This window comes from Phascolarctos cinereus, unplaced genomic scaffold, assembly GCF_003287225.1.
Source record: "Phascolarctos cinereus isolate Bilbo 61053 unplaced genomic scaffold, phaCin_HiC Scaffold_9;HRSCAF=440, whole genome shotgun sequence".
Taxonomy (NCBI): Eukaryota; Metazoa; Chordata; class Mammalia; order Diprotodontia; family Phascolarctidae; genus Phascolarctos; species Phascolarctos cinereus.
In genome coordinates, this window is record NW_027556402.1 from 211882222 (window position 1) to 211894883 (window position 12662).

Below are 12662 nucleotides of genomic sequence, written 5' to 3' on the forward strand. Positions count from 1 at the left end.
TTTCCTCAAGCCTAATAAGCCACTTCTTCCACATCTTTCAGGTGACCTTGACTCATTGTACTGGGAAAACAGAGGCCACTCACTGTGAGCACTGGCTTCTTCCCACCTCAGTTCACAAGCCCTTGACATCATCCCCACTATCTTTATTCCAGTTTTCCGTGTTGAGTTGGCCTTCCTCCTGAGCAACCCCTCTGAGTGTTCCCTTCTGTCTCCCCTAGCTGATTGACCCCATTGTCACTCCCCTTCTTTCTCTAATCTTCAGTCTCTCCCTACCTACTGCTTCCTTTACCTCTGGCATGTTTCTCCTTAACAAACTTCATGAGGCCCTACTATCCTCAAACTTTTTGTCTTCTAGTCCTCCACCCTTGTTTCTATTTCTCCTCTCACTTATTTCTCATTCCTTGGCAATCTGAACTCAACATTCAGCTGAAAGCACTCCTTCCAAAGTTACCAAGGCCATCTTAATTGCCAAATCTGTTGGCAACCCTTATTCACCTCTCTAGAACATCTGTTAGCACTGCTCATTCTCTCCTCCTGCATATCATTTCTATTTCTGTTGGTTCTGCTTCTACTGTATGACCATTCTTTCTCAGATTCCTTTGCTGGTTTGTCATCCTCATCATAGCCACCCCAACTGGAGGTATTCCCCGAGACTGTGTCCTGAGGTCCTTTCTCCTCTCTCTCTCTCTCTCCACTTTCACTGAGCGACCTCATCAGCTCTGATGGATTTAATTGCCACTTCTACATGGAAGATTGCCAGATCTGTACCTTGAGCCTTCATCTCTCTTTGAACTTTAGTCTTCAACCACCAATTGCCTATTAGACATTTCTAATTGGAGACCTCACAGGCACCTCACACTCAAGAGGTCCCGAACAGAACTTATCTTTCCTTCAAAACCTACCCTTCTGAACTTCATTCACTATTTCTGTCAAGGGCATCATTATACATCCTCTCTCTCAAGTTCACAACTGGGGTCTTCATTGGGTCCTCACATTTGTTCATCTCAATATATAATTTATAGCCAAATTTTATCCTTTCTCTATCCACAACATCTCTCACATATGTCCCATTCTTTCCATCCATATAGCCACTCCTCTAGCTCAGGTTCTAATCACTTTTCATCTGTACTTCTGAAAGGGTTTCCCAATTGGCCTTGCAGAATCATGTTCCCACTCCAATCCATTTCCCAGACTGATTCTTAAAGTTCAGGCCTGACTATGTTTAGACCCCGTCCCTCTCCCCTCTTAATAAATTTCAGTGGCTCCCTATCATCTTAGGTTCAAACATAAACTGATGCTTTAAGCCCTTCACAACCTAGCCTGAACCACTTTCGTTTTATTAGGCATCACTCCCTTTCACAGACCCTGTGGTCCAGTCTAACTGGCCTCCTTAGTCTTCCTCATACATGGCTTTCCATCTCCCATCTCCATGTCTTTGTATTGTCTGCCCTCCCTCCACCCCCTCCCACATATCTGGAATTAACTCTATCCTTACCTCTGCTTCCTAGAATTCCTAGTCCCCCTTAAGACATCTTATAAATGAAGCCTTTTCTGATTCCTGTCATTGTTAGCACCTTCTCTCCTAAATCAGCTTGTATTTATTGTATACCTCCCTACATACATATATGGTGTTTCCCTCTACAGAAGAAAATATACATATATATGTGTATACACATACATACATACTGACTTTGCAAATATTCAGACAATTATTTATCAAAGGAATGTTTATGTTTGTTCATCACTTTTTATTTTTTACACTACTTTTACATTGTTATTTGGTTCTTGCAACATCTCCGTGAAGTAGACAGGGCAAGTAGTAATGTCCCCATTTCACAGAGGAGAAAAGTGTAACATGAAGAGCTCCAGTGACATATCTAGTCACACAGCTCAAAACCTAGGATGCTAAACCTAGGAGAGAAATTGTAGAGATTTCTAGGAGTTGAAACAGATTATTTCCAAGGTCTCCTTTAACTAGAGAGTTCTGTGAGAAAACAGAAACCCAGAAGGGTCAAAGGGCTTGCCTAGGTTCACAAAACTGTTTAGTATGACAGCTGGGACTGAGTCAATGACAAAGCAGACTCCAAAAACTTGCTAGGACCTCCTTGCTTTAAAAACAAGAGGCTCTCTATTCCCTTGAAAGCAAAGGCTGTTTTCACTTTTGTCTTGGATCCAGTGCTTAGGATGGTACCCGGCACATTGCAGGTGCTTAATGAATGTCTGTTGATTAATTGTCTACACAAATGCAAGACCGCAAAGTCATGTTCTTCATAAAAAAAAATGACATAATTAAATGCCACCATTTGTTATTAAAAGAACCAGAGGAAGCCTCTACCACATTGGATGGATCTCCTAGGGAGGAGTTATAGCAAAGATAGAAACAAACATTGCATGGGATGAGAAGGCATGGATGGGATGTGATCTGTAATGGTGGATGAGCTTCTCCAAGTATGGAAGTATTACAGAGATTCTCCACTAAAGCTTTACTCTAACGCAGGGGTGGGGAACCTGTGGCCTTGAGGCCACATGTGGACCTCTAGGTCCTCAAGTGCAGCCCTTTGACTGAATCCAAACTTCACAGAACAAATCCCCTTAATAAAAGGATTTTTTCTGTAAAACTTGGACTCAGCCAAAGGGCCACACCCAAGGACCTAGAAGGCCACATGTGACCTTGAGGCTGCAGGTTACTGGCTCTTGCTCTAATGTCTCCCTGTGCCTTACTATAGGCTTTTGCATTCAATTTGATTCACTTAAGAACATTCATTAAATGCTTATTCCATGTAAGACAGAAATGAAGACTTCCTGCTTTCAGGGAGCTGACTCTTGTACTGGAGGATATAAACAGGTAAACAATAAGGCAATGTCAGAGGACACGAGGAGAAAAAGAGTGGGGAATCAGCAAGAGCTTCCTGGAGAGGCGGGTGGCACACGAGACAAACCTTGAAAGAAGCCAAGGACGTCAGTAGCAGCTGTCCCTAAAGCAGCTCTGGCTGGAAAGTCTCCAGAAAAGGGCTCTCAATTTATTGTCTGAGGACCTGCCTCACTAAGATGCTCTTTACCTAAAGACTGGCACTGGATAGTAAACTTTTTTCAGCCATCTCAACTCTCAGAGATGGTCTGGAGTAGGGATAGGCTGTGACTGACCTAAGTGGAGGGTGGACCGACACTCATAAAGCTCGAAGTATTATCCAGGTGTGCTTTGCTTCAAATAAACTTAATATGCAAAAATTGACTTTACAAATTCAGACAATTACCAAAGGTCTGTTCTTTACTTTTAATTTTTTATACTACTTTTACACTGTTATCTCATTTGATCCTTGAAGTAGGCAGGGCAAATATTAATGTCCCCATTTTAGAGATGAGAAAACTGTAGCAAAGAATTCCAGTGACACATATGGTCACCCGGCTTGGAATCACAGGGTAACTGGAACCAGAAGAGAACTTTAGAGATCTCTATGAGCTTGGAAAAAGATTATCTCCAAGGTCTCCTTCAGCTAGAAAATGCTATGATTCTACATATAAGACACTTACTAGCTATGTGACCCTGGGCAAGTCACCACGTGTGCCTCAAGGAAACGTCTGTTAAATGAGCTGGAGAAGGAAATGGCGAACCTCTTTAGTATCTTTGCCAAGAAATCTCCAAATGGGCTCACAAAGGGTTAGTCTCAACTGAAATGGCTGAACAAGAACAATAAAACATAGGAGAGGGGTCAAATGATTTGTATGAGGTCATACTACTGTTTAATATTAGACCTAAGACTGGAACCCAGGCTGAGTCAATGACAAAGTAGGCTGCAAAACCCACAGGGTTGCTTTAAGCTTGACTCAGGGCTTGTTGATTTATCAACAAAAGGCTCCACAAGCAAATCTCTTTAAAATTAATAAATTTAAAAATAATAATAAAATAATAAAACTAATAAAATTAATAAATAAATCTCCCTTACCAAAATGTGATCTGCCTAAACAAGATTGATACACGACTTTTTTTTTTTTTGGCAATTGTGATTAAGTCACTTACCCAGAGTCACACAGCTAGTAAGTGTCAAGAGTTTGATCTGAAGCCGGATTTGAACTCAGGTCCTCCTAACATCAGGACCTGTGCTCTATCCACTGCACCACCTAGCTGCCCCGATACACAATTTTTATTTGTTTTGGGGTTTTGGGGGGTTGTTTTATTTTTTTTTTTAGGCAATTGGAGCTAAGTGACTTGCCCAGGGTCACACAGCTAGTAAGTATCAAGTGTTTAGTCTGAGGCCATATTTGAACTCAGGTCCTCCTGACTTCAGGGCCGGTGCTCTATCCACTGCGCCACCTAGCTGCCCTGATACACAATTTTTAAAGAACATTTCTGCTGCATAAAGTGAGGCACACCTGTAAAGCCAACTTTGAATTATCTTTGCTAAAGTGAAAGTGGCTTCATAAACAAAAGTCACACAATACAAAAAGCACATTTTAGACAACTGTTTCAGGCCCCAAGTCTACATGCACATGTATGCCTTTTATGGAAAAATTAACAAGAATAAAAATGGATTAGCAGTAATAATAACTCATACTTGGTGGTGCTTTAAAGTACTGTTGAGTCATTTTAGTCGTAGCAGACTCTTCAAGACCCCATTTGTGATTTTCCTGGCAAAGATACTGGAGGGGTTTGCCATTTCTGTCTCCAGCGCATTTTACAGAGGAGGAAACTGAGGCAAACAGGGTGAAGTGACTTGCCCAAGGTCACATAGCTAATAAGCGTCTGAGGCTGAAATTGAACTCAGGTCTTCCTGACTCCAGACCTGGCACTCCCTCCACTGCACCACTGACGTATACAAAGCATAAATACGATTTGCTCATTTGACTCTTGCAACAACTAAATGAGGTAGGTAGTTCACCGAGACTCAACAGAAGGGAAGTGCCTTGCCAAAGGACACATAAAGACAACAAGAATTAGACAAAGATTCAAGGTTTACAGAGTGTTTTAACACATGTCATTTCATCTGATCCTCACAACAAACCTGCAATATTGCTATTACAAGTGTTATTATCCCCATTTTACAGATCATGGTCACACAGCTAGTTAAGAGTCAGAGCTGATATTAGAAACCAGGTTTCTCTTGACTCTATTCCAACATCCTTTTCCTAAATACTATACTGCTTCTCTGGGTTGCATTCTATTTCTTCTTCTTTACTCTTCTTTTGGTGACAGAACAATGAAAAAGCCAAAAGTAGAAGGGAAAAAGAAGGAGGAGGACAAGGAAGAAAGAATGAGGGTAATGACAAAAAGCATAACCAATTTCCAAATATTTGAGCACTGATAAATGGCTACCTTTAAGAGTGAAAAAGGTTGGTTAAAATTATTATATTTTTAAAAATTCTCTTGATCATCTTTCCATTTTGAAAGATTAAATATTTATGTTTATATATGTCTCCATCTGCCCAACTATGGCAAGTTCTGGTATGTTCACTCAAATTAATGCTCTTTATATTCACACAGCAAGGACCAAGTTGTTCTGGTCCTGTCACTCACAGGGATAGCCTGGTGACCTTAGATAAGTCACTTTAGCCCTCAAGGACTCACATGCCTAATTTGTAGAATGGGGATAATAATGGATCTACTGAGATCCATATCTGAGATATATGAAAAACACTTAGTAAGGTGAAATGAGAATAACAGAGGCTCGGGGTTCGAAGGGACCTGAAAGGTTACCTGGACTAATCACCTGCCCTGTCATTATTGACCCTACCATGGGAATTATGTTGAGCACAACATAAGCATGTTCAGGAAATAAGCAAAGTGGAGCCAACATAAGCCACTGATTTTGTCTTTCTAGCTTCCCTCTCCCTTCCAAGGGTACCACCTTCCTTCTGGTCCCCGAGGTTTGTAACCTTGGAGTCATTCCTACTCTCTTCTCACCTGTTGGAGACAATCAGCTGTCAAAGCTTATCCATTCTATTCTAACTGCACAACCTCCATTCAAATCTATTCCCTTTTTACCGCCATTGTTCTGGCCAGCAATATGTCTCATATGGACTGTTGCGATAGCCTGAGACCTGGTCTCTACTTCTCTGTCCTGACTGTATCTCTCCTTTCTGCTCAATACAAGGGCTTTCCTGATCCCCACAGCTGCTGGTGCCTTCCTCTCAATATTAGTCTGAATCTACTTACTTCGCATATATTTGTATGTTACCTGTTGTACATGTTTTACCTCCCTACAGAATATAAGCTTCTTGAGAGCAGGAACTGTTCCATTGTTTTGGCTTTATAGTGTTTAGCACAGTGCCTAGGACTTCACAAGGGCTTGTGGGGATTAGTTTATTCTTGCTTAGTTCCGTGATGTCTGCTACACAGCCAGGTAATGTGAAACATGGCACATCCAGGTAGCCCAACATGTTTGCATAGAGTTCTATGGCTAGACCACAGACCAACTATCTCTTTTCAGTTCGAAAAGACTGGTAGGAAGCAGTATGGATAAGTGGAAAGTGTAATGGATTCAGAGTGAGAAAACTTGGGCTCAGAATGGCCCTGGGACTCCATCGACCTATGCCTTAGCCTTGAGGTCAAGCCAGAGTCTGCTCATCTGCCTGCCCTGCCACCCTTCCCCTTCCACACTGCCCATTCGTCCAGGTCCAAAGGCCCTCCTGAGGCGCCTGCTGTGGGCTACTTCCTAGGGGAAATCATTTACTCAGCACTGGGCTGAGCCTTGAGGCAGAACTGGTGATCAGAAGAGTCACCCTCTGATAACTAGAACCCCAACCTCTGCCATGACCACTAGGCTGGTTTAGCACATATCTGCTGATAATCAAATCAACAGATATATTGTTTCAGGGCAAAAAAAAAAATCAAAGCAAAAAACTATTTCTATAGTTCAACTTATAATTCTGAGTTCTAGGCTGCCTAGGCTGAAGCTTCCTCCCCTGACTCACACTACTCTCAGCTCCCTTCTACTCATTCAGATTAGCTCCATCCCTCTAATGTCTCTATCTCTCTCCTACATTGTGCCCTCCAAACCCCTATCCTATTGCTAACAAACTGCTCTTCATATTAGACCTTACTCCTGTCCTCTAGAAATCACTTTGAATGAATTTTGTATTTATTTATAGGTGCACGTGTTGTTTTCCCTCCAAAGAAGTGTAAGGTTATTGAGGGCAGGCACTCTTTTATTTTGTCTTTGTGTCCCCAGGACCTGGCACAGAGCAGATGCTCAGTAACTACATCTGGCATTGAACAGAATTTCCAGTCCTGACGCTCCCAATGCCTCAAGCAAGTCCTCCCCTGTTTTGAGCTTCAGTTTTCTTCCCCCTTGAATGAATTTGATTGAATATGATCTCTAATAAGGTCATTTCTAAGTTGAAAAATCTAAGTAATGAGTGTTCCTTATTACTCTTCAATGGTGAAGGGAAAACCACATTATATTAGTAAAGCTTTATAGTTTATTTCCAATCAGTTTTTTTTTATGATTTAGAACCTTGAAATGTTGAACTTACCCATATAAATAGGAGTCCCACAAGTCGTCTGAAACATGGCTTCACATCCACCCTCTTTTTGCACCGCTAAACCAAAATCAGTCACCTAGGAGAAGAAACTCAAGAGTATCAGGGTGCAGCATTGCCAGGCAGCTCTCTATTTCCAACCGGAAAAATCCAGTGACAGAAATTCAGAGCTCAGGTAACAGAGGAGTTGGGGTGACTTTGGAAGGCCTTCCTTCATCACTAAGTTAATTAGGAGCACTGACCACACTTTGTTTTTAATTCAGTTAAACAAACATTTGTTAAGCACCTAATAAATGCACTTTGCTTAATTCAGAGATAAAACCAGAACCTTTGCCTTCACAAAAAAAAGCTTATGATCTAGTAGGGGAAATAAAAAACTATTTACAGGTTTACCCTGCCTATCATTAACCTCTTTCATGAACACATGACTTTAAGTGATTAAGCAGCTCTTATGGGGACATTTAGAGCTATACCAACAGTATTATGAATGGGATATGTTTGCATGTGTGTATATATGTGTATATATACATGCATATGTATATATACATCCTACTCCAGGATGAGAGCTCCCAGAGCTTCCCTGATCTTCCCCAGTTAGGACCCTTAGCTATCAGTACATCCAGATATCTGCCAACTTTCCACGCCTGTATGTGTGTGTGTGTATGTGTGTGTGTATGTATGTATGTATGTATGTATGTATGTATGTATGTGTGCATGCATACATATGTAGAGACCAAAGGTTAAAAACCACACACATACATATATGTATGTGTGTATACATGTATATATAATATATATACATGTGTATATAAATATAAATATACACACACATATATACATACATACATACATACCTATAGCTATAAGCTATATAACTATAGCTATATATATATTTCATAAATATATATGTATATATATATATATATGTATATATATTTAGGGACTATTATATATATAAAACAGTCCCTAAAGTCAAAAAACTTACATTCTACCAGGGGAAGCAATACACCCATATATTATTATATACAAAACATAAAATATTTACAAGATAAATAAAAGGTAATTGTGTAGGTAAAGGATAATGGGAGGAAGGGGGAAGATCAGAAATGGCTTCATTTAGAAGGTATTATTTGAGCTGAGTTTTGACATAAATGAGACAGTCCTAAGAGACAGGAGCGAAGAGGGAGTAGGTTCCAGGAATGGCGGTGAAAAGAGACAGGAGCAGGAAGAAGACTAGTCTGGTTGGACCCAAGAGTGAGGAAAGGAGAATGATGATCAACAAGACAGGAAAAGATATGTTGGGGCAGGTAGTGAAGGGGTTTAAAAACCAAACAGAAGAGTTTATGCGGATTCTGGAGGTAACAAGGGAGCCACTGTAGTTTACTGAGAAGGGAAGTGGCACAATCAGACCTGCACTTTAGGAAAATCACTTTGGCATCTGCATAAAGGATGAATGATAGAGCAGGGAGAGACTTGAGGTAAGATGACCATTAGGAGGTTTTTGTAATAGTCTAGGTGAGAGTTATAAAGGTTTCAACTAGGATGGTGATCATGTGAGTAGTGGGAAGAGGACAGGTTTGAGAAATGACACAATATGTCAACTTACTGGATATAAGGGAGAAGAGTTGAAAAGAATGGTGAGGATGTAAATCTAGGTGACTGAAGGATAAAAATGAAAGAGAGGTTGGTTTTGATAGAAACATGATGCTTTTGGTCAACTCGAAGTTGAGATGCCTCTGGTTTGAAATGCCCAAAAGGCAATGGGAAATGCAGGATTAAAGTTCAAGAGACCTGGGAACTATCTGTATAGAGATGAAAATTGAACACATGTGGATTGATGAAGTCAGCCAGGGAAGCAATATAAAGTGAAGAGACTGGGACTAAGGACTAAGCCTTGGAGTATACCTACAGTTAGAAGTATGATACAGATGATGAGCCAGCAAAGGAGACTGAAGAGGGAAGGAGAGAGAGGAAGAGATGAAAAAGGAGAGTGGGAGAGGAAAAGAATTGGAGATGAGAGAAATATCATGAAAACCTAGAGGACAGACTATCTAAAAGGAGAGTGTGGTCCGCAGTGTCAGATGCTACAGAGTTCAGAAAGAATGAAGAGTTATAAAAGACCATCAGAGAAAGTAATGAGGAGAACACTGGTAACTTTGGAGAGAGCAGTTTCAATCGAAGGGTTGAGTGGTTTGAGTGAAGTAGTGGGAAGCCAGAATGCAGAGCACTGAGAAGCAAACAAAAGAGCATAAACAGAGATGAGTATAGACAGCTTTTGGAAATTTTTAAGCATGGGAGAAGCTTGACCCTATTTTGTAGGTATCAGGAAAAGAAAAGTAGGGAGAAGACTGAAGGTCAGAGAGGGACTCTAGTTGTGCAATATGCTGAAGAAGATAGGAGAGTGTGGGATCTAAGGTGCGTGTAGAGGGGTTGGCTTTAGCTGTAGAAGAGTCACATCTTTTGAGCCTACAGCAGGGTGAAATAGGAGATGATGCCACGGGGTTTTGAGATTTATCTAAGAAAAGCCAGTTCATGGTGAATGAACTTACAAGGTAGAAGGTGGTGACTGGGAGAGGCAGGCAGGTAGATTCTGAAGGAGAGGGGCCTGGAAGATCAAGATGGTCTTTGGTTATTGAGAGGATAGAGGAGAGGGACCAGACCTATGGTTTCATTGATAAAGGGAGCCCCAGGTGAAGAAACATCCTCTGCCAATGCAGGTCAGGATCTTTTCTGCAACTTGCAGTCTTAAAAATTTGTCCAAAGCAATGAGAGCTTAAATTACTTGCTCAGAGTTATATGTCTGGTCTTTCTGGCTCTGAAGTTAGCTTTCTAAGATACACTACATTAAGGCTGCCTCTCACTTGTTGAATGAACTAAAAGAAATGTTATAATGGGATTTTGTAATATTAAGGAACATGTTAATAATGTATTAATAGCATTATTAAAATGTCACTAGTTATGACAACTTTACATGGAGTATTCCTGCATACAAATAACCATAAGCTAGCAAGTGGTAAATACAAAGGAGAGGGCTAAACAAAGTTTTGAAAGATATTTTAAGAGGGAGAGACCAACCAGGGGAAGGTTTCACAGAGTTGGCAGCACCTAAGTTGGATTCTTGAAGGAAGAGATTTACTTTTTAAAATTAAACTTTTTTCAATGAACAAAAATTGATTTTTCTCTCCCACCCATCTTCCCTTTGGAAAAAGAAAAAAGAAATTCAGAACTCTAGTAATAAATATATTTAGTCAAGCAAAAACAATCCTTCATAGGCCATGTCCAAAAATGTTGTATTCTGTACCCTTAGACCATTATGTCTCTGTCAGGAGGTGGGTAGCATGCTTCATTATTAGTACTTTGGAATCAAGGCTGGTCATTGCACTGATCAGAATTCTTAAAGTTTTCAAAGTTGTTTGTTTTTATAATATTGCTGCTATTGTACTAAATACATCATTTTCCTTGTTTTCCTCCTTCACTCTGCATCAATTTTTTCATCAAAAGTTTTCCCAGATTTTACTGAAGCCATCCTTTTCATCATTTCTTCCTGCACAATAGTATTCCATTACATTGACATACTATAATTTGTTCAGTCATTTTCCAGTTGCTGAGCACCATGAGAGATTTCAATAGATGGAAATGGAAAGATATCCATTCTAAGTATGAAGAATAGTTTGAAAAAAAGGAGATGGGAAATGGTTATAAAAGAATGGGAAATAGTAGTCCACTTTGGTTGGAGCATGGAAAATGTATAGGAGAGGAGTATTTGATAAGACTGGAGAGGTAGTTTGGAAACAAGATTGTTAAAGGCACTGAATGGCGGGTTAAGAAGTCTGCACCTTATTTAGTAAGCAATGATATAACCAGTGAAAGTCCTTGAACAAGAATCACTCATGCTCAGACCTATGTAGTAGGAAGGTTATTTTGGTAGCTGGGTTTAGAATGGATTGAAGATGGGAGAGACTGGAGTTAGGGAAACCAGCTATGAAATTATAATAGTTTAAATGGGAGCTAATAAGTGCTTAAGGGTTCACCTTCAGGTCTGCTCCTCTTCTGTGTGAAAAGGGAAGAATTCTGCAGGAAATTGGATGGACATTTATGTTAAAAACCCTAAAAAGTAGAGATATAGATGGGTATTTCTTTAATATAATTAAGTAAAAGCGTATATTTAAAACAGATATTAATTATTGTTTCCAGTGTAGGAACACTAGAAGCTTTCCTAGTACAAACAAGGATAAAGCAAAGGTATACCTTGTCTCCATGATCATTTTATAGTTTTAGAAATACTACCAAAGAGACATCAAGTGGCTGCTACAAATTTCCTTTTCTCTACTCTAGACTCCCATAGCACCCACTCCTCCCACCTTATTGGATGAAGCCCTTGACATACATTGCTGAGAAAAATCATGGTCATTCAGTCTATTCCTTCTTTTCCCCTTATATTCATTTCACAGCTCCTTGACCTTATCTCTATAGCCTCTTTTACTTCTGGAAAGAGCTATTTCCACTTGTATTCCACTACTTCTCTTCTAAAAATATAATCAGGCTTCTGACTTTATCACTTCACTGAAACTTCTTTCTCCAATATTACCAATGTTCTTATAATAACCAAATCAAAGATTTCCTTCTCAACATTTATCCTTTTTGACCTTTCTGCACCATTTGGCATTACCGACAATCCTGTCTTCCTACATACTCTCTCCTCTCTAGATTTCTGTGACACTATTCTCATTTTATTCTCTTCCTGCCTGTATGACTGCCACTTTTCAATCTCCTTTGTAGGATCAGTATCAATATTCCACATACTAACTATGAGTATAGCCTAAGACTTTATCCTTGTTACCCTTCTCATCTCTTTCTATATTCATCAACAATGGATTCAATTATCATCTCCATGCCAATTATCCCCAAAGCTATATCCAGTAGCAATCTCTCTCCTAACCTTCAGTGTTATATCATCAGTTTCCTACTGATCTTTCCAAACTGGGTATCTGAAAGACATCTCAATATATCTAAAACTAAACTCATTATCTTTCCTCCAATATCCCTTTCTCCAACTTCTGTGTAAAGACACCATCCTTAATGTCATCCAGGGTAGACAACCTCAGTGTTATCCTCAATTCTACTCTCCTTCACCCCCATTTCCAAAAAGTTGCCAAATCATGTCAATTCTACCTCTAAAATGTTTC

General features: G+C 39.9%; 1 protein-coding gene across 3 annotated transcripts in view; it reads right to left on the minus strand.

Moving 5' to 3' along the window:
* The window catches only part of STK33 (serine/threonine kinase 33), a 243699-nt gene that overhangs the window by 68232 nt on the left and 162805 nt on the right, over positions 1-12662 (minus strand). For all 3 annotated transcript variants that reach the window (XM_078148266.1, XM_078148265.1, XM_021001984.2), the window contains exon 8: positions 7471-7555. In XM_078148266.1, the coding sequence (XP_078004392.1) occupies positions 7471-7555 (85 nt within the window). The remainder of the gene's footprint in view (positions 1-7470; positions 7556-12662) is intronic.